Source organism: Uloborus diversus, chromosome 7, assembly GCF_026930045.1.
Source record: "Uloborus diversus isolate 005 chromosome 7, Udiv.v.3.1, whole genome shotgun sequence".
Taxonomy (NCBI): Eukaryota; Metazoa; Arthropoda; class Arachnida; order Araneae; family Uloboridae; genus Uloborus; species Uloborus diversus.
Window position 1 is genome coordinate 149,558,634 of NC_072737.1, and position 22,516 is coordinate 149,581,149.

General features: G+C 35.1%; 1 protein-coding gene across 1 annotated transcript in view; it reads right to left on the minus strand.

The window, feature by feature from the left end:
• Positions 1-22,516, minus strand: part of LOC129226941 (ATP-dependent RNA helicase DHX8-like) — a 75,182-nt gene that overhangs the window by 2,773 nt on the left and 49,893 nt on the right. The window contains exons 14-19 of the mRNA XM_054861570.1: positions 18,136-18,276; positions 17,613-17,825; positions 17,035-17,115; positions 8,674-8,802; positions 7,862-8,058; positions 4,862-5,041 (exon numbers count right to left, since the gene is read on the minus strand). Coding sequence (XP_054717545.1) covers positions 4,862-5,041; positions 7,862-8,058; positions 8,674-8,802; positions 17,035-17,115; positions 17,613-17,825; positions 18,136-18,276 — 941 coding nt within the window. The remainder of the gene's footprint in view (positions 1-4,861; positions 5,042-7,861; positions 8,059-8,673; positions 8,803-17,034; positions 17,116-17,612; positions 17,826-18,135; positions 18,277-22,516) is intronic.

Sequence of the window (22,516 nt, forward strand, 5' to 3'; positions counted from 1 at the left end):
CTTAATTTTCAACATGGACGAAGTTCCGTTGCAATTTGACGTTACCCCCACCAGGGCCGTCGATGTCCAAGGGACCAGTAGTTTCCCCATACACACTACTAGAAATGAGCATATTTCATTCACTGTTGTTTTATGTTGTGCAGCAAATGGTGTGAAATTTCCACCGATGGTAATTTTCAAAAGGAAAATGCTCCCAAAAGAAAATTTTCCGACAGCTGTGGAAATTCGAGTAAATCCTAAGGGCTGGATGAACGAGGAAGTTATGTTGTCAAGGCTACAGAGAGTGTGGCAAAAACAGAAAAATTCGTTTTTTTTACCCAAAACTTTTCTCATAATGGATTCTATGAAAGCGCACCTGGGAGAAAATGTGAAAAATGCCCTCAAGGTTGCATCTGCAACCATTACCATGATCCCCGGCGGGCTCACGAAAAAATTGCAGCTGCTAGACGTTGGGATCAACAGGTCCTTCAAGTCCAAGGTAAGGAATTTGTGGGAACAGTAGATGTCTGATGGGGCAAAAAATTTTACTAAATCCGGTAAAATAAAACGTGCTTCATATGAAACAGTTGTGAACTGGGTTCTAAAGGCTTGGAACTATGTGTTTGAAGCCACGATAAAAAATGCATTCCGGAAGGGCAATATTTTTGAAAGTGGGTGCAACAATGTCAGTATTGATGAAAATGACTGTGACAATGAAGAAATGTTATCGAGTGATGAGGACTCTAATCTATTAAGTGATGAGGACGCTATGAACTTATTTATTTCCGAATCCGATGAGTCAGATTTTGATGGTTTTTAATTGTAAATATTGTAAATTTAGTTGTAAATTGTTCATTTGATTCAGTATTTTATTTTTATTTTGAAAATGTATCTTTATTGTGCTTGAATTTTCTAACCTTTTTAAATGAAATATTTAATGCTAGTACTATTTTATTAACCTACTGAAAATTGTTACATATGTTATCCTAAATGTTTTTATTAGATGTGTTTCATAATTAAATTTTTTTTTCTCCCATCATTTCTCATTTTAATCATATTGTGGTTTTATTTTATGTAACATTATATTAGGAGTAGTATATTTCTGGAATATCTAAATGTTCACTAATCAAGACTGCTTTAAAAGCTAAAAATTTTAATCACCCTTTGATAGTTTGGATTATAATGTTTAAGTGTCGCGATGTTTAAACAGGGCGAATCAAAACAAATGCCGTAAACATATCGTATAGCAAGCCGGCTGCACTTCCGTTCTCTTTCAGAGGAAACCGCTGCAAGCCAAACAAAAAGTGCTAAAGGGTCTTGCGTCATCCGTCTGATAAGAACTGCGCACTGATCGATCGCTGTTACATCAAAACTTCATTTTTTGCATTGTATTATTCGCGGATTATATGAAGGTTTTTTTTCTTCACGCCGATTTTTGGACCTGTGGATTATACACCGCCGCGGGTTATATACAGGAAAATATGGTAATAGCCAAAATCACTGATAGAGTAACTGTCTGATGTCACCAGCAATGAAGTTATTTTAAAAAATAAATTACTTTACAATTGAGAATGTTTATTGAGTTTTGTATATATTTTTCTGAGAAAATAGCTGAGGTTCTTGACATTTGTTTCGCAAAAACAGTTAATGTACTTCGACCTCGCTGATTTTGCCAGAAAGGAACAATTGCTCCAAGTTATGCGACCCGAAAATTCAACAATCTATCCCCTAACGGGCAGTAGCTTCACTCAAATGAAGAAGCAATTTTTACCCATCATACTTTGGCGAGTGATTTTCTCGTTTTAAGATAAAAGCAAATTAATGAACAGTAACCAACAATACAGTACTAGTGGCAAATCTAATCTAACAATGAAGAGAAAGTCATGCATGAAATCCATTTTCATTGTAAATATTAGTTTGTATTAATTTGTCAGCAATTATTCTTTAGTTTTCCTTTTTTTTTTTTTTTGTCCACGCATTCAAGTTTTATCATGCGGTTAGTGCTCATTTCATTCTGAAGGTGGTTAAAGTTGTTTATTTGTTTAAATTTTTATTGTGTTGCATTATCAGATGTTATGAACAAATTTCCTCAAAATCACAATTACCTGTATAATTACCTGCACAGGGAAAAACCTAACCTGGCAGCATTGTAAAGGCTTTGCAGATCCTAATATCAGCATTACGATGCTGTCAGGTTAAGTTTGCCCCAACTGTAGAAGGAATGTCAAGAGGATTTTAAATTGGAGGATAAATGGCTACAAATTAAAAACATTACCATTCTGCCATAGCTGTTGCATCACTGCCAGTCTCATTAATCTTTTAAATATATTTTATATACTTTTTTTTTTTCAATCCTAGGCTTTTTATTTGTATGTTTCAAGTTAATTTCCAAACGCACTATATGCGGAATACAAATCAAGGCTGTTCTAAGATCCTTCAGGAATAGTATGAATGAAAAAACAGGGACATGCCATGAATGAAATAAATGTAAGTTAAATAAAAGCTACATTAATCTAACTAATGAACTATCATATTCAATACTGCCAAAAAGCTTTGGTTGCAAATTTAGTAGATGTGCTAAGACAAAGCATGAAAAATATTAATGGAACTTTAGTTGTATACTAGCTGCTTTACCTGGTCTACCTTGAAAATAAAAGTTGTGTCAAGGTCAAGTGATGTATGTTCAAGGATCAGGCTTAGGTGAAAGAAGAAATATCATGCAAAATTTCCCTTCTGAATAATGACGACAGATATCAAAATATTTTAAAGAACTTAAAATGAGAAAGTAGGAAATAAACTGGATTCAAAAAGCGTAACCATGGAAACACAAAATAAGTGTTAACAGCTTGAATGAAGATGAGATTTTTTGAACTTGATTTCAAAAGGCTTGTAACTTCTTTTGTGGGAACTGTGGGATAATTCTTTCCCTTTTTATTGATAGATTTAATAAAGAAAGTAGTGCCTAAATTTCAGCTAAGCCTAAAAAGAATAAAAACGCAAATAACTCCTGCCGTAATTAAGTTGGGGCATTGAAACAATTTGTGTAGAACGCAGAAAATTCTACCCTTTCCATCGATATATAATATTAATGTTTGCAAGTAATTTTTCAGCCCTATGACTTGACTTGATTCTCTTAACGCCTAGTGGTGCATGAGGCCGCTAACGTGGCATTCCATCCCAACCGGTTTAATGCTGCCTCCCTGGCGCTCCCCCAGCTTGGCCAACCAAAGGTATTTCTTTCTTATATGGCCATTTTCACCCCTATATTCGAGAATTAATGAAAATTGGGACCTACATTGGTATAAGAAAAAGCACTACTCATTAACTTTTTTTTTTGAACTGGTCCACAAACCTTTCCGGTGCTAAAAGAAAGATACTGAAACTTTCAGCGAAATCCACCAGAAGTTCTCGAATTTTGTGCATTCAAATAAAGACTCTTTAGAGACTATGTAGAGATAAGTTAATCTCTATTGTTAGCAGTGAAACAAATTTTATGAGCACAGCATGCTTGTTTTATTTCTCTTCAAAAATCACAATTTTTAAAGGTGAGTACATAAAACAAGACAACATATTCAATATTTTTAACTCAACATATTTAATTGAAAATCTAAGCTAAAGTAGCAAAGTGCTAAATTAAAGGGCATAAATATTTTTAAAAAAATCAGTACAGTGAAACCTGTGTAAGTTGACCACTTGCGGTGCAGTACTTTGGCGATCAACTTAGACAGGTGGTCAACTTATAAAGGGCGGTAATAATTTTTATTTTTTGTCATTTCTTGCACCGTGTATTCTTTTTTTGAGGAATTTACCCTTACTGTTTCTATTCAACTCACTTTTATTATTGTTTAACATTATTGAAAGTGAAACATTAATTAAAAATACTATTCAAATAATTTTAATAGTTTTTCCTTGTTTTTAACTATATTAGACACTTTAGTTTTAGAAATTCCATGTATGCCAGCTAATATTCTCTGACTTTTTCCATTTTCAGTTAATTTTAATAGTTCATACTTTTTATTAATCTCAAATTCAACTAACTTTCTTTTTGAAGCCTTTTTATTTAAAACTTAAAGCACAGAGAGCAACAAGCTCGACTCTCCCAGTTCATTAAGGCAAAATCAAATTGTCTTATCTCTTAATCCCTTGCACCAGAAACATGTAACTTGACTCATTAGCAAGCCCAGATCTGCGTACCTGCAGTGCGAGAGGCCCGCGTCCTTAAAGGGGCTCCCGGCCCTAGAAATTGAAGAAAAAAATAGAAAAAAAAAACTAGCATTAAGACTTATTCACTTTACTAATAGGCACTGCTGGTCACTAGGGAGGGGCCCTACATATTTTGTGGCAGGGGAATCAAAATGTATAGATCCGGACCTGCTCTTTTTAGCACCATTCCTGTGTTGTCACAACATATTACAACTGAAAGGAATGACTGAACTTCTCTACTGACACCTATTTTCATTGAACAGAGTACAAAAAGCTATCTCAAATAGAACAACAAATGAAAACAAGTTTGGAGAATAAAGAGCAGCATTAAGCTTTATGCTGCTGTTTAGTTAGTAAAATGCTGTTCTGTCATCAAAGCATTAAAAACATTCTTGAAAAGCTATGAAAAAAAATAATAATGATAATAAATAAATAAATAAACCAAGTGGTCAACTTACAAAGGGTTTTTTACACTACTCCAAACCAAAGCTGGTGTATATTAGTGGTCAAGATAGACAGGTGGCCAAGATAGAGAGGTGGTCAAGTTACAGAGGTTTTCCTTCATTATATGAGATAGGACTAATTCGGTTCCTGACAAAAGTGGTCAACATAGACAGGTGGTTAACTTACAAGGGTGGTCAACTTTACAGGTTTTACTGTAACATGAAATGAACTTAACCATTCAGGCTGCCGGTGGAAAAGAGCACTTGATGGATGAATGTACACCACTTGGCTATCAACTAAGGTTCTGTAACCCTCTTGTGGATCTTTCTTGGCAGAGTTTCTAAAAAAACTACTGCATATAGTTTTCTGAATTCTAGAAGTATTTTTTCCACAAGAAACAATATCCAATTTATGCCTATAAAAAAAGCATATTATCATGCACATTTAGCATCTCATACAAGGCATGATCATAACTGGCAACATTGAAAGATAAAAATTAGAGATACATTTGCATGAATGAATTTAACAGCAAAAATTAGAGTGTAAAAGGGTATTTTAAAACATAAGTAATATCTTCTTAAAGGAAAATGAGATTACTATTCTTTTAAAGTAAAACAGTAGCAAATATCACGCTAAAAAAATGTTTTACAACAGATATAAGTTTCTTTTCTCCAATATGTGATACAAAAAAAAAAAAAAATCCTCATAACAGGGGGAAAATTAGGAAGTTCAAAGAAAAATTGAGAATGTTATACTGCATCTTTCGGGACCTGAAGGTTTTTGACCGAAGAAAAATTCAACATGTTTCAAAAATGACTTTTTTCATACCTGTGTAAGAAAAGTTTGTTTCTGAGATGACGTTATTCAAAACCGGTTTGTTTTGTTTGTGTGATCAAAATTGGCAAACCATCCCTTTTTTAAGGAATTTCGTTGTATTGATTAAAATGCAGAAGATAATTATTTTGTTAGAGAGTTCAGGAGAAAGCGTGGAACATCCGGAAGCTATGTTGGAAGCTATGACACCAGGCATGAATGTTTAATAGGTTTTTAGTAAAAAACAACTATAGTTGGGGGCAAACCTACTCTGGCAGGGTCATAATGTTGCAACTAGGATCTACGTAGCCTTCACAGAGCGGACAGGTTAGGTTTGCACCGACTGTACACACTTTGAAAATATACAACTTTTGTTGTGTGTGTAGGAGGGGAAGACACAAACTTTTGTTAAGAGCTGCCATTGCTTTGGCCTGGTTACATACTGTGTCATTATTTGGCTTTACTGATATATGTTCAAAGAAAATATATCCCAATTGCACATTTTCCTTTCAAAAGAATTTGCAAAAACTTGCACATTTACTTAATGACAACGTCGACGATTTCTTTTCAATGTTCTCACCATAAAAACTAAGTTTTTGTAGAGGAATTGTTTGTTTTGATTTTTTTATGATGCAGTAGAACCTTATTTACCTGAATCAATTAGCACCGGACCTCATTCGAATAATTAAAAGTTCCATAGTTGGATTTTTTTCGGAAAAAAGGATCAATTTTATTTAATTACCTTATGTATGTTAAAAATGGGAGAAAAAACAATTTTTAAAGGAAAAGAGCTTTTAATTAATCAAATGAAAAGGCAACACTTTTGCTTATTAAGCGTTCTTTCAAGTACAGTATGACTGAACTTTAAATTGAAGTCGGTGGCTTGCTGAATATCTTGGTCAAAGGGCAAAGTTTGACAAGTTTGTGAAGGGAAATAATGCGTAGACAGAATCATTGTATTGCTAATCACAGTATGTTTGTCTCTTAATTTTTTTTTCTTCATTAATTCTGAAAGCGATTTGGATAGTAGGAGTTTGAATAATTGGAGTTCTACTGTAACACCAATTAGGAATGATGTTGACTACCCAGAAAAAAAAAATTGTTACATACTGCTATCAAGCACAGTTGGTTGTTCAAGTAACGTAAGTATTCATTGACTCAGCTTTATAAAATTGAACATACAGTGATAGCACACATTTGTTGCTGAAAGAAAGTGTTATAATGTTTAAAAACATAAAACAAAACTGTTTTAAGCATACCATTAAAAAATAATATTTTCATAGCATTTCTTATCCTGAACCAGTATAATGAGGACATGGATAATATTCAGCTTCAAATGTTGGTGGCATGTGATGTTGTGATGAACATTGATATTGACCTGTTCCTTAAAATTGAAATTAGATTTTTAGATCACTTCTCTGTATGGTTCTATGACCAAAATTAATTTGGAGACCAATTTTGAGAATTGTTTGAAGAAAATCCTATGTTTTAAATTGTGTGTGTGAGTTTAATTTAATAAATTCAAATGGAATGAACATTGTAGTGTGAAAATATAAATATTTTAAAAAGAATTTTGTGAATAGAAACTTTCTTAAATGTAGTTGAAATCAATGTCATTAATACGACAAGAACAGAAAAGCTAGCTACTATCTGACCATCGATTACATGGAAAGGCTGATATCCGGTTTATAGACAGAAATGGGTTTATCTATTAGTTTATAAGGGTGTTAGTTGGTTTGTTACAGATGTGCACTTTTGCCTCTCTATTATTTAGCCTTAGTTTTGTAAAAATAAAAAAAAATGCTCTCTCTTTCTCAGCAACATTTTTTAAATCTAAAATATATTTGATTTATATTCTCTCGGCAAAAATTGAGTTATTTATTCACAACAAAGTTTTGAGCTTACCGTTTTGCTTTTACATTCCTGAACGAAATGAAAATATTTTCTTTTATTTTTGTTGTTTCCATGGTATTTATTTTTGTTTTCCCTTATTTTATTTTAGAGAATGCAATAAATGAATATAAGGCACTAGTTATTATAGAGAATGCAATAAATGAATATAAGGCACTAGTGACATTATAAAACGCGTGCATCAAAATCCCACTGTTATTTTCCCTTTTACCCTGCTAGATTCAATCAGATGGAATAGTCTTCACTTGGCAGATTGCCAAATTACATACAATCTGCGGTCAAACAGTAAAGTTTACTTTTTGACTTTACTTTTTACAGTTTTGAGACCTTTCATTAATTGTTTCATATTAATGAATTTTTTATGAAGGCTTCTTAGATACTTAACACATTTCACAGAACAAGAAAATTTAGGATGGGGAGAGGGGGGGGGGGCATGCCATAGATCATTTTGAAAGGTTCCCTACTATTTCTAAATTAGTATAATTTTTGAACTAAAAAGAACAACTATTACCTGTCCATAACTCCCAAGAGTTGTTTGCGTACATCTTGAGCACGTTTAAGTGTTCTTAACTGTACAAAATTTTCATAGCACCAAGCATTGGAAAATTTGTTATTTTTCCATGAATTATATACAGCTAGCAAAGTCAGATGGTCTCCCTCAGCTTGATTAAATTTTGCTTTCTTTTGATCTGCTAGTGCTTGTTTATTCTACAAAAAAAAAATGATAACAATAATTAATTAATAAAAAATATAATATTTTCCTTGTAAAAGCATACATGCTTTTAAAAACAAAATAAATATATAGCTTTTTCAATTCTATTTTGTTTTTATAGTGAAGCAGTAGAAGCACAGAAAGCATTTACAGGTCATTTTGTGTTTTAATTGAAGCTAGAATAAATTTTAATTTAGCATCTAATTCAAAGTAAAAAGGTATGAGCAAGTAGCAAATTTTAAAAGAAACTGATGAAGAAACATATTTTATGTTTCTTTGCTAGTTTGCATCTCATATATTTTTAAAATTTATGCACACAGTTACAATATAAACATGTATTTCCTTTTATTTTACTTAAATCTTTAATCTCAGATGCAGGAACTGTAATTTGAATTTTTAGTTTTCAGGAAACAATCACTTTTCTTTGTAAATTTCAAAAAAAAAAAAAAAAAAGACACTGGATACACTAAATGGATTAGTCAAAAATTAATGAAAGGTGTACATTAAAAAAAAAATGAAAAAACTTGTTTTGAATGCAAGAACGAATTTCATGAAACTTAAAGACAGTAAAATGTATGTTATGAATACACAATATATGTATATCTATATACCTTTGGTCGGTAAAACACGTTTTGAACAGACAACATGGATACGACTGTTAGAATTTCTTCACTGCAGCCTAGATGTACAGACATTATAAGCATTTTTGCAAGATTAGGTTCCATTGGAAATTCAACCATCTGAAAATAGGCAAAAATAATCAATTAAAGAATAAAGTTTAATAGAATGTTTACACTGTGTGTGTGTGTGCTTGTAAATAAATAATTATTTTTATTTTCTCAAAATCAGTTATAAAATGAATCAAAAAGGATTTGATTCAACGTGCGTTTTCCTCTTGAAAACTTTAGTCTAAAATACTTAATAACTCAAGAATCAATGTTGCATTAAGTTTGCAATGTACACAATTTATGCAGCAACTTTTTTGCTGTAAATGTGCAAAAACGGACTTCAGAATACAGAAGGAATAGTATTTCATATTAGTAGAATAAAGGAAAACTTATACTAGAACAAAAATTAAAGTCTATAGTCTTGTTTTGCAAAAATAAATAAACAATATTAAACAATAATACAAGCGTCATGCTTGCTTACTGTTCTAAACTCTTTTCTACGTGATGATGATCCTTTCTACATGATAACAGTCATCAATTGTTAAGTTTTCTTGGATGGTCAAATGGTCAATACTTTTTAAACCCCTAATGCAAGAAGGAGGGGGTTTTAAGCTTGATGTATATGTATATCTGTGTGTATATCATAGCTCTCAAATGGATTAACTGCTTTTGATACACTTTTTTTTTGTCCAAAGGCGAGTTAATCAAGATTGTTCTTAGCTGAGAATCATCTTGGTAGGACTTTAATTACCGGAGGTATAAATTAAAAATTGAATTTTCATTCTTTTCCCATTTTGGTTGTGAAAACTTTCTTACATATTTAATATATTAGTACTAATCGAAAGAGCAAACTTTTCTACATATAATGGAATTTGTTTAGAACTTTTAAGTTACACAGAAAATTAACTATAAAATTTCTTAGCAAATTTTAAATACAAATATAAATCTTTATTCACATGATCGGTAATAATGTCATTCAAGGGCGTATCCCGCTTAAAATGGAAAGTGGGTGGGGCAAACCTGTCATTTTGGTAATCAGAGATGGTTATGAGCATAGCACACAAATACACTTAATATTTTCTTTGATTAACAAATATTCTTGAAAGCTTTCTTTTTTTTTTTTTGGTCTTTTCTTTAAATGCACAGAATTGAACTGCAGGTTCTTTGAACTGCATCTATTTTTCATTTGACTGACCCTGCAGAAATGGAAAATCAGAAGGCCAACTTCGAATATATTGTAACGGATTCGGTGCGACTTCCGCTTTCTTGAAATGAAAACACAGTTCTTGATAAAACACAGGAAATTTATTTACACTATGTACAGGAAAGATCTTCAACAACTGCGAAATTATTCATCAGCAATTAAGCAATTAGCACACAACACCGTAAACTCAACGTTTACACACGTATTTACTTCCAAATACGAAAACAACACAGCGAAATGCCTCGCTATAAACAGAGCAAAATGCTCTCAGTTCCAAATATCAACCGAAACTAACTGTTTATCTATCGCTAACGGCTTAAATACACCGAAAGAAATCTCTCAAATATTCCACACGCTTCCAGAAATGCGTAGACCGTTTTACAACTATACTTCCATTGATAAAATCAGTGAATGAAATAAGAAAAAAAAGAATAGGGGGTTGTATACTTTAGCCATATGTTAAGGGGTTGTATATTCATTACGGGAAACTATTTACAGGTTACGTTACTACAATAATTACTATTTACAGAATTTGTAACATTGCCCCCTTCCCAAGGACTGCACGTCCCGGGCAGTACAATCCCCAGAAAGGGTGCGAAACCTCTATCACAAGTTTACAAATATACACATTAATTAATAACTAACAGATACAGAAAACACAATAGTAACAAGAAATATTACTAAACATTAAAAGCAAAAATTATCTACAACTTTTATGTTATCAACCATGGTTGTTTACGTAATACTCATGAACTATGGCCATAGTATGGGGCTAACCGATCATAATGTACAACCCTAGGTTTTGCATTAGGTGATTTTTGGATCCTCACTACGACGTCATTTAGTCGGTTAACGACTTTGTAGGGTCCATCCCAATGCGACTGCAATTTGGGTGAAAGACCTTTCCGTCGGATGGGATTCCATAACCAAACCTTGTCGCCTTCGTTGAATTCATGTCCAGTAGACCTTGTGTCGTATCGGGTCTTCATCTTCTCCGCCGCGATGTTGATTCGCTCTCGTGCGAAGTTATGAACGTCTTCCAACCGGGCCTGGAGATCCTGGATGTACTCCTCAGGCGATGAAGGCGCATCCGGAGGACGACCGAAGACGAGATCACAAGGTAGCCGAAGCTCTCGTCCGAAGAGCATCTGGGATGGGGCAAATCCGGTAGTCTCGTGGACAGCACTGCGGTAGGCCAGCAGGAACAAAGGTAGCTTCTTGTCCCAATCCTGTTGATTTCTGGATACCATAAGTGAGAGATTGTTCAGGATTGTGCGGTTAAATCTCTCCACCATGCCGTCCGATTGTGGGTGTAGTGGTGTTGTCCTAGTTTTCTCAATTCCGAGAATTTGACATAGGTCCTTAAACACAGCAGAGATGAAATTCCTCCCTTGATCGGAATGAATCTGCAAAGGTGTTCCATATCTCGAGATCCAATGTTGGACTAGAGTCTCTGCTACGGTGGTAGCCTCTTGATCTGGAATGGGATATGCTTCCGGCCATTTGGTGAAGTAGTCGATGGAAACAAGAATGTATTTGTTCCCATCAGCAGTTCTTGGTAGAGGACCCAGGATGTCGATCCCAATTCGTTCGAAAGGAGCTCCAACGTTGTACAGATGTAGCTTCCCTCTGCTTCTCTTCTTCGGTCCTTTACGAGCAGCACAGGCGTCACAAGAATGGCACCACTTCTCCACGTCATCCTTCGCCTTGCTCCAGAAGAAGCGCTCCCGAACTTTATTGAGGGTTTTCAAGACACCAAAATGTCCTCCAGTCGCACTACTATGTATTTCTTTCAAAACATCTGAAATCCTTGATCGGGGAAGTAGTAACTGCCACCTAGATGTTTTACCGTCGTCAGATTCCCATTTCCGGTGTAACACGCCGTTCCGTAAATGGAGTGAGTTCCATAAAGCCCAGTATCTTTTTGTTGCTGGACTGAAGATGGAAACGTCCTGCCAGCTAGGGCGTCGACTGTCACTTTCCATGAACTCTAAAATTGGTTTTATGTCGGGGTCTTCAAGTTGATCTTTTCGAACTTGGTCATCACTCCATGGATCAGGTTCTGATGATGTTGGAGTCACTGTCACCTGATAGGCGGTAGGGCTAGTCGTTCCATACTGCTTCTCGATTCGGGAACAATAGTGGCAGTTCTCAGGACAGGGTCTCCTTGATAAAGCGTCAGCATTACCGTGAGATAACCCTTTTCGATGCTTGATCTCCATGTCATATTCCTGGAGCCGCTGTATCCATCTGGCTATCTGGCCTTCCGGATTTTTGAAGTTCAAAAGCCAAGTTAATGAGGCATGATCTGTCCGAAGCAGAAATTTTCGGCCGTAGAGGTAATGATGGAAGTGTTCTACAGCTTTCACTATGGCCAGTAACTCCTTTCTGGTGACGCAGTAATTTCGCTCCGACTTTGATAAGCATTTGCTCCAGTAAGCGATGACATGTTCATTTCCGTCAATTTCTTGGGATAAAACAGCTCCGATGCCCTCGTTGCTCGCATCAGTGTCTAGGATGAAGGATTTTTCAGGCTGAGGATAGGCGAGGATAGGCGTTGATGTTAAAGCCTCCTTCAGTCGTAGAAATGCATCTTCGCATTCTTTGGACCATTCAAACTTTTGCTTGCTCTCCGTCAGCTTATGCAAAGGTCGTGCAATGTTGGAAAAACCCTTCACAAACTTCCTGTAGTACGTGCAGAGCCCCAGGAAACTTCGCAGCTGATGGATGTTTTCGGGACGACTCCAACTCTTGACAGCAGACACCTTTTCTGGATCGGTTTGTACACCTTCAGAAGAGATGATGTGACCAAGGTAGTTCACTTCCCGGCGGAACAAATTACATTTGGACGGGCTTAACTTCAGATTGGCTTCCTTAAGCTTTTGCAGCACCTTCGTAAGATTTGCCAGATGTTCTTCGAAGCTGCGTCCCACGATGATGATATCGTCTAAGTAGACCAGACAGGATTCGTAAGAGAGTCCTCTTAACACTGTCTCCATAAGACGCTCGAACGTAGCTGGTGCATTGCAGAGGCCGAAGGGCATCACTTTGAACTGCCATAAGCCTTGTCCAGTTGTAAACGCTGTCTTCTCTCGGTCATCAGGGTGTATCTCAACCTGCCAGTAGCCGCTCTTCAAGTCCAGGGTCGAAAACCACTTTTGTCCGGAAAGAGTGTCCAAGGTGTCGTCTATCCGTGGAAGAGGGTAACTGTCTTTCTTGGTGATTTCATTCAGTCGTCGGTAATCGACACAAAATCTGGTGGAGCCATCTTTCTTTCGGACCAAGACGATGGGAGAGGCCCAAGGACTGGATGAGGGTTCGATTACATCATTCTCCTTCATCCCTTTCAGAAGGGTTTCAACCTCTTCCTTCTTAGCGAATGGTAGTCGTCTTGGATGCTGTTTAATAGGGGGGTGTTCTCCAGTGTAAATCCTATGCTGCGTTAAATTCGTACGGCCAACATCCTCCGATGTAGATGAAAACAGATGCTTGAAGTCGTCCACCAATTGTTCCGCAGCAGTTCTTTGATCCTTCGATAAGGGTGCACTCCCAATTAACTTCGATGTCAAGGACTCAGAAGACACAGTCTCGGGGGAATTGATTCTTCTAATGATGCAGTTTACGGGAGTACAAGTTGCTAACACTTCGCCTTTCCGGATATTCCTTGGCCTTTCACTCACGTTGGCGACTCTCACAGGTATTACATCCTTAGAAAGGTCCACAAGCGTAGATGCTACCAGTACTCCTTTTAGGCTATTGCTTAGGTTAGGGTATTCAATGAGTCCAAATCGAAAACTATTGCTTTCTTCAAGGGAGCCAGGTATTAATGATTCTGACCTTGAGGGAATCGATAAATCTGTTTGAGCTATTATTTGATGAGCGGATTTTACATCACTCTCTGCAGGGAAAACGGCTATGTCTTCTCTCATCGAGTGCAGCTCATTAGTCTTGAAGTCAAGAGTGAAGTCATATTTCTTCAAAAAGTCCAATCCGAGAATGAAGGGGTCCGTGATATTAGCGACGAATGCCGTATGATGGTAGGTGGCATTCCCAAACACTATTTCCAAGTCCACTTTACCGTCAATCTCAATTTTGTCACCTGTCACAGTCCGGAGACTTACGCGTGGCGATGTCCACAGCAGTTTCAATCCAAATTCACGAGCCACATCTGTCCTAATGATTGTCACATTGGCTCCAGTGTCAACAATCAGTCTGCAGGGGTTCCCATTTACATGTGCGTAAATGAAAAGTCCATCACTGCCACTACTAGAAGAGGAAATCTGCAGAGCTTTAGTGGTGGTGATTTCCTTCCCTCGCGTAGCTTGGCGAGCCGGACAACTCCTTCGCAGGTGTCCTTCACTACCGCATTTCCAGCACTTCTGCTCTTGTTTCTTTTGGGCTGTTATGCTGCTCAACTGTCTTGTCAAGTCACCGAGTTTTCTCTCAAGTTCAGCGAGGTGGGACGACCTGGAATCAGACTCATCAGCTTCCAGAGTTCGGATGGGATGGCGATTCACACGGGTTGCTTGCTGGGCGGCCTCGTATCTCATCGCATACACAACAGCAGAATTCAGGTCTTTGACATCCGCCATCCGTAGAGCTTTCTGGATTTCCGGATCTCGAACCCCGTCGATGTAATAGTTGAGTGCCAGGTTGTCTCGAACATCCGCAGGACAGTCGCAAAAAGCAAGATGAGACAGTCTCTCGATGTCCGCCGCAAGCTCTTGCAGGGTTTCCCCAGTTTTCTGGAAACGGGACTTCAACTGGAGTCGGCTCAAATCTTTCTGGCACTTCTCACCGAAGCGAAGCTCCAACGCAGATGTGAGGGCGGCGAAATCCAGGCGCTGGCCGTCCGGAAGGGTCTGAAGAATGTCCGCTGCATCACCTCTCAGGGATGCTGCAAGATGGCAGGCCTTGGTAGCAGAGTCCCATCTGTTCGCTTCCGCCACTATCATGAACTGAGTTTTGTAAACCTGCCACGAAGTTTTCCCATCAAAGGTGGCAAGTTTAATGGACGGTCGAGCAACCGATGTGGGAGCGCCAAACTGTACAGAGCTGCTTTCCGCGGTCGCCAATCTCCTTTCCAGGTCTTTAAAGATGTCTTCTTTAAGTTGATGAAATTTTCTATCTTCTTCTTCCAGTTTATTTTCTACAGCATTGCATCGGCCTTCAACGGAACTTAATTTTTCTTCAAATTTCTCTTCGATTTTATTTTCCACTGCGATGAATCGGCCTTCAACTGCCTCAAACTTTCCTTCAATAGCATCAACTCGATGCTCTATCTCATTAAATTTATTTTCCATCACAGTCTTTACCGAAGTAAGATCGTTTTTAATTTCCTCTTGGTTAGAAACTAGGTCATTTTTCAGCACCGTTAAATCACTTTTCAATTGGTTTTGATTAGCCGCCATATCATTCTTTAATTGTTCTTGATTAGCTGCCATATCATTTTTTAATTGTTCTTGATTAGCTGTAAAACTTGCAGTCAAATCACTTTTTAATTGTTCTTGATTAGCTGTAAAACTTGCAGTCAAGTCACTTTTTAATTGTTCTTGATTAGTAGCCATATCACTCTTCACAGAGGTGATTGCGTCAAGAAGTTGTTTTAATTGTTTATCCATTGCGCGAGTAATCACCATAAAAAAATAAAGTCCTAATTCAAAAAAAGTCTTTATGAAAAAAAAATGTCCAAAGTCACACTTACTCCAAGAAAGTCCAGAAGATGCCCCACGTTGGGCGCCAAATTGTAACGGATTCGGTGCGACTTCCGCTTTCTTGAAATGAAAACACAGTTCTTGATAAAACACAGGAAATTTATTTACACTATGTACAGGAAAGATCTTCAACAACTGCGAAATTATTCATCAGCAATTAAGCAATTAGCACACAACACCGTAAACTCAACGTTTACACACGTATTTACTTCCAAATACGAAAACAACACAGCAAAATGCCTCGCTATAAACAGAGCAAAATGCTCTCAGTTCCAAATATCAACCGAAACTAACTGTTTATCTATCGCTAACGGCTTAAATACACCGAAAGAAATCTCTCAAATATTCCACACGCTTCCAGAAATGCGTAGACCGTTTTACAACTATACTTCCATTGATAAAATCAGTGAATGAAATAAGAAAAAAAAGAATAGGGGGTTGTATACTTTAGCCATATGTTAAGGGGTTGTATATTCATTACGGGAAACTATTTACAGGTTACGTTACTACAATAATTACTATTTACAGAATTTGTAACAATATGTTATTGGATATCGTAACATAACATAAACATACAAAAAATGAATAATATAAAAGTGAAAGAGTAAAAACTACCAAAATGGAAGCCTTACCATGGCTAAGCAATGAAAACTTCCTGAAAGTCAAGATCTAAAGATTTTAAATAACTTTTTAAGAATTTAAGTTTAAAAAAAGTTCAACAATGATGAGCAATGCAAGACATTTAACTGCTGGTTTTTCATGTAACTTTTATGCTCTTTTCAAGCAAAATTTGGAAGCACGTTCTGTTTGCCGAGTACACCAGGAGTTATTATAAATTTTGTAACAATTAAGAGAATGAACAGAATCTTTTACACAATTAAATTAAGTTTTATTATTGGGAGGAAATACCGCTTGAAATTAAAAATGCTTAAGAATTTCTGCAATTTGACAACTAATAAAGATAACTGAGGAAAGAACAGCAAAAAAGTGAAGTTAGGGAGCCAGCTACGAAATATTAATTAAATTTTATGGACATTATCTTATAAATTTTAATGGGCAAAGCAGGCAAATAGACACAGCTGTTAAATACTAAAGTTCAGCATTAAGAAGTTCCAAATAAAAAAAAAATAATAATGCCTTAAACAAAATATTGAAAATAGGAAATTTTTATTTCGCAGGTGAGATAACTATGTATGGGAAAATAAAGAAACATCAAAAGTTTACAATCAGCAGCAGTTTTGAAAGTCAAACTCAGAATGAAAAACAAAAATCTATAAAAAGGAAAGGCAATTGTTCTGTTCTTTTTCACAAATAAACTACATGCGAGGATCAAAATAGTTTAAAAAAGACATTAACTGTTACTCAAAAAAAAGATGAAAGTCTTACTTTTCTGCCCAGCCTTGTCAGTAAGCCCTCATCATCTAATGCACTTAAAAAATGTAGCTGTTTTAAAGCCATAATAAGTGACTATATAAGGGAGGAAAATGTACATTTGAAACTTATAGAGTAAAAAGCAAGCAATTCTATAACATGAATAATTTTATAGATACAGATTAATCTTGATAAAATAAATATAAAGAACAAAATATCTGTTAATATTAAATCTCTATGTACAAAATTAAGCTTATGTATGCAATATTCGAATATATATATTTTATTAATGTACTTAAAATGCTATATTATACCGAAGTTAAATAACTTAAGTTGATGGAATCCTAGTTTTTGGGACAAAGAAAAAAAATGCATTTTCAAGGAGAGGATCTGAGAAGTTCATGTCTGAATCTTGCTCTGAATTTCAAACCTTGTTGTAAGATAAAAACTTTTGCATATAGCCAATATGAATTAAAGTTAAAGTTATATGTTAAGATTTCAAACTTTGTATTTGTGAACATAGAAGTGATTAACGAAAATAATAACACATCCCTGATGCAAAGTTAATTTTGAATGTACACATAATGATTTACCTCTGGGGGTGGTGCATCCATAAAATCAAAAGACAACAAATCGTTTATACCCATGGCCTTCAGTTGCAGAACTATTGAAGCAAGATTTGTTCTCTGAATCTCGGGGATTGGAGTAGTCAGCATTTCATCTCGATACGATCTTTCCGTGTACAGCCTGTAGCACTTGCCAGGTCCAGTCCTCCCAGCTCGTCCAGCTCTTTGTTTGGCCTGTGCCTGTAATTTAAATGAAGCATAATACTTCCTTGTTCACTAAGAGTAATAGTTTGTGAGAAAATTAATTTGATGGATAAAAACCAAAAATTTGATGTAGCAAACTTTTAAAAACTTTATTATATTTTTAACATTTTGAGATTTCAACTATTTCATGTCAAAAATAGAAAATATGTCACAAAAAATAGGGAAAGATCTCTATGCTTACTTACACATTTTACCCACATTCCATATGACCCTTGGTTACATAATTTGTTCAGCCTTATTAAATATACTTAAGAAATATAGAAAGCAAAACTGACAAAAGACACACCTGTGAAATAGGAGTCACAACTAAGGAATCCATTCCAGTTTTTGAATTATAAACATTTTGTTTCACAAAGCCAGGATCAACAACATAATAGATTCCATTTATGGTTAATGAAGTTTCTGCAATATTAGTTGCAATGACAACCTATAGCAAGTAAACACAAAAATAAAATATTTGTTTATTAATTATGAAGATGAGCAAATGTTTTAAGGAATCTTGTAAAGGGTGTTTTTTTTTTTTTTTTAGAGGTAGAGAAATTTAGGTTCAAATAAAACACAGTTAAATGTTGTTAATTGCCATGAATGTTGCTTTATTCGAAAGATGATTCTTTGCCATTTTTATTTAAATATGATTTCTATCATATGGCCACCTCGGCTGGTTTGGAGAAAGTCCAATTTTCTCACTTTTTGCAGCAATGGAGGCCGTATGTCAGTGATAAAGTGGCCAATGTTCTCTTCCAATAAATCAATAGTGACATGCACTCTGTGGCATGTTGCACTGTCTTGTTGTCTATTCATAATGAAATGGCAACCCAAACTGAACACAAAACAAGTGACAGCTATCAAAATGGCACACATATCAAAGAGTGTTGCCAACTTAAAGTTCTATATCTCTAAAAAAACACCCTTTAGTATTTTGACTTTATTCACAAGCAACCCAAACCCAATAAACTTCTGCCCCCCCTCCCCCCAAAAAAGAGACATATCGCTTACTAAGCCAAAATCAATAACTAAATAATATTTCAGGAAATTTCAAAACATGTATTGCATTTTATAGAAGTAGAGCTCATGTCCTTCATATAGTTTGTGTGATGAAACAACTAGCTAACATATTAGCAGTCTTTATAGGATGCTTTGGGCAAACAATCATACTTCAGTCAAAATATATTTGCCCATTTGATTTTTTTAGAAAAATTAGTTATATATAAATTGAAAAATATTATATATTTCATATGAGGAAGTGAGAAGCAAAGTGTTTGAAGTAGACTTTTAAAAGTTTTGAGTATAACATATGCAAAGTTTAAACCATCGACAAAGAGGCTTTCATAGAAAAAAATTCTTATCCATGCTCCATTGCAGTACCAACCAGCGCTGCTACTACTATCTCTTGCCTAGTGATGTAAAATACCTGGGTATTTAATTTTAGGGGTAAATACCCAGGGTATATACCAGGGTAAATACCCAAAATGGGTATTTACCCGGGTATTTATTTCAAAAATTTATATTCAACTAAAATACTTTTCTGTATGTATTCCACTATGTATATATACAGAGTGTTTTGTTTTAACCTTCAAGACCTCTATTTTTGCAACCGTTAGTCCTAGATGCATACTTACAATTGCAAAAATGTTCAAAATCAGATGCAGACTTAAGATATTGAAAATTTGAAGTAAAAATTAAAATGAGTAAAAAAATATGAATTTTAACTTTTTACACGGGCCCCAGATCCTCTAACTTATTGATATTTAGGGAAATAATCTCCACTGAAAAACAATTACAAAAAAAGTTTGACATTAGTACGACCAATATTCACTGAGATATGAAACGCAGCGTTTTGTAACTTACACCATTTTACACTCGCCGTCAGTAACATCTTTTGGGGGAAAATATAGCAGTTAATGAGTGTTTATATAAAATTATATGTGTGCAGAGTGATTTTTCAAATTGTTCAAGGTTTTGCAGCATGTTTTGCGTATCACGGCATAACATTTGCATGAATTTTTGAGTAGAAATGAAAAATGTAATACCTTGTGTCTTTTACTTTGCCAACCTGTCATTATTCTGAAAGGGTAATAAGTTCTAATCTCATCTTCTGCATGGTCCCTTAAAACATTCAAATTGAATATCTCCTTGAGTTTTCATTGCACAAATGTCAAGTTTTTTTGTTTCAGTAAGTATTAAATTCAGATCATTTCTTTAAATATAAGTTAGGGGACCTAGAGCTGTATAAAAAGTTAAATTTTGTAGTTTTTGACTCATTTTTATTTTTGCTTCAAACTTCCAATATCTTTACTCTGCATCTGAATATTTTTGCAATTGGAAGTAAGCATCTAGGACTAACGGTTGCAAAAATAAAGGTCTTGCAGGTTAAAACGAAACACCTTGTATAGCCAACTATATACAAAACAATAAATTTTTCACTAAAATTTGTATTTTGATCGCATATTTAAAGAATTATTGCGTGAAACAACTCAGCAATCTAATATAATATTCACATTAAATGTGTTGGATATGCCTAATCAATGTTGATAGCCAAATTTCACATATAAAAAGCAATTCTACAAAAAGTAAAAAGCTTAACTGGTTACAAAAAAAAAGCAAACATCTTCTTCAATTATGGCATTGAAAAGAAAGATCCTTTGGTTCGTGATATGTTTCTTTCATAATTTCATCAAGTCTTTCGATAAAAAATATTATAAACTGTGTAATACATATGTATGTATCAGTTTTACCAATTGTTTCATATTTAGATTTAGAAAAAAAATTCTCATTCACTTTTTGCATTTTTTTGTAAAATACACAGTTTTTGGGTATTTACCCAGGCCTTGGGTAAATACCCAAAAAATATTTACCTACCCACTGGGTATTTACCCGATCCACGTCACTACTCTTGCCACAAAATGTATGAAAGTTTCTCCTACCATATGTACTAATTATCTCCAAATTTTTAATTTTGGCACTTACACATCTATGCTTCTATGTGTTTCATATCTCTGAGACACATATGGGAAAAGTTTCTAGTCTGCTTCAGGGAATTTTTGTTTTACAAAGAATTAAACTTTGATGCTGGCATAACGTTGACTTTTTTTTTTTTTTAATTTTTATTTTAGAACAGTTTGCTCTCAAAATTCAAAGTTTCTTCTATAGCAAAGTTGCAACAATGAAAGATACATCTATAACATTTTGTCGCTTGTTTCACTGTTCGAAGGATAACTTGATCTCTGGGCAGAAAAAAAGGATGAAATTTTGAAAGATATTTTGAACTTTAGCTTTTATTTGCACCACAACAGATTTTTTTTTGAATGAAAACTTTATTAATGTTATTTATAGGTACAAAATTTTAACTACCTTGATCATTTGTTTCAAAAGAAGACTAAAACTCAAAAACAGCAAAAATTGCTATAGAACATAGTATTTAAAAAACACTTAGTCAGTGAAAATTGCAAAATTACATGTTGAGTAGTGGGGTGACGAAAAGAGGTTGGTGGTTGATCGTTAATTTTTACTTTCTTCTATATCTAATATATAGAAGAAAGTATCTGGATTCGTGCAAATTTTCGGATTTTGACGGATTTGAACGTTTTGAGGTGTGCTGAGTCCATTTCGACTATTTTTGGAAAATGTCTGTCTGTCTGTGTGTGTGTGTCATGTCTGTGTGTGACCAGTTTTTGGTGGCCGCTCTACAGCAAAAACTACCGCATTAAATCGAACGAAATTTGGTACACATATGTGCCCCTATGTGAACTTGTGCCCATTGGTTTTTGGCGCGAATTCCTATAAGGGGGGTGGAGTAATGAGACGTTTTTCGAGTTACCCATGATTGCTATTCCTCAGGAAGTAACTGGCGGAATCAAACAAAATTTGGTCCGTATGTTGCCAGTAACAGGAACAGGTGCTAATTCAATTTTGGTGTCAATAACTCAAACGGGGGTTGAGCTATAGAACGTTTTTTGTCGTCAATTGTGACTGCTGTATCCAGTGTTGTCAGATAGTCAAATCCAGATTTCTCCAATTCCCTTCCAAATTTTCCCCAAAAAGCGATGTTTTCTATCAAAATTCCCCAAATTCAAAAATTATTTTTCCACTAATATTTTCATAAAATGAATCGACTTCCTCTAACATTTTTGTCTGTTGAAAATTTTTTTTTTTCCCCAAGTAGCCAAATTTTCTTATAAAATTCCCCAACTTTTTTTCTTCCCATTTTCGCCTTTTTTTTTGTCTTCTTTATCTTTATCTTTCTTTATCTTTACTAATAATAAAGCTGAAAGTCTCTGTGTCTGGGTATCTCTCTGTCTCTCCGGATCTCTGTGACACACACAGCGCCTAGACTGTTCGGCTGATATTCATGAAATTTGGCACAAAGTTAGTTTGTAGCATGGGGGTGTGCACCTTTCAACGATTTTTCGAAAATTTGATTTTGTTCTTTTTCCATTCCAATTTTAAGAAATTTTTCCCAAGCGAAATCATTATAAGATGGACGAGTAAATTACCAAGCTATCATTGTTGGCCCTTGGGAAAAGGAAAACGGATGTGAAATGGTAAGTTTGGGAGAAATGAAGCAATGGAAACTGATTTTCAATTTAAACAACATTTTATTTAAAACATATGTATAAGTATAAATAGGAAAAACAAACATTCAACATTTATAAAATCAAATCCCCATT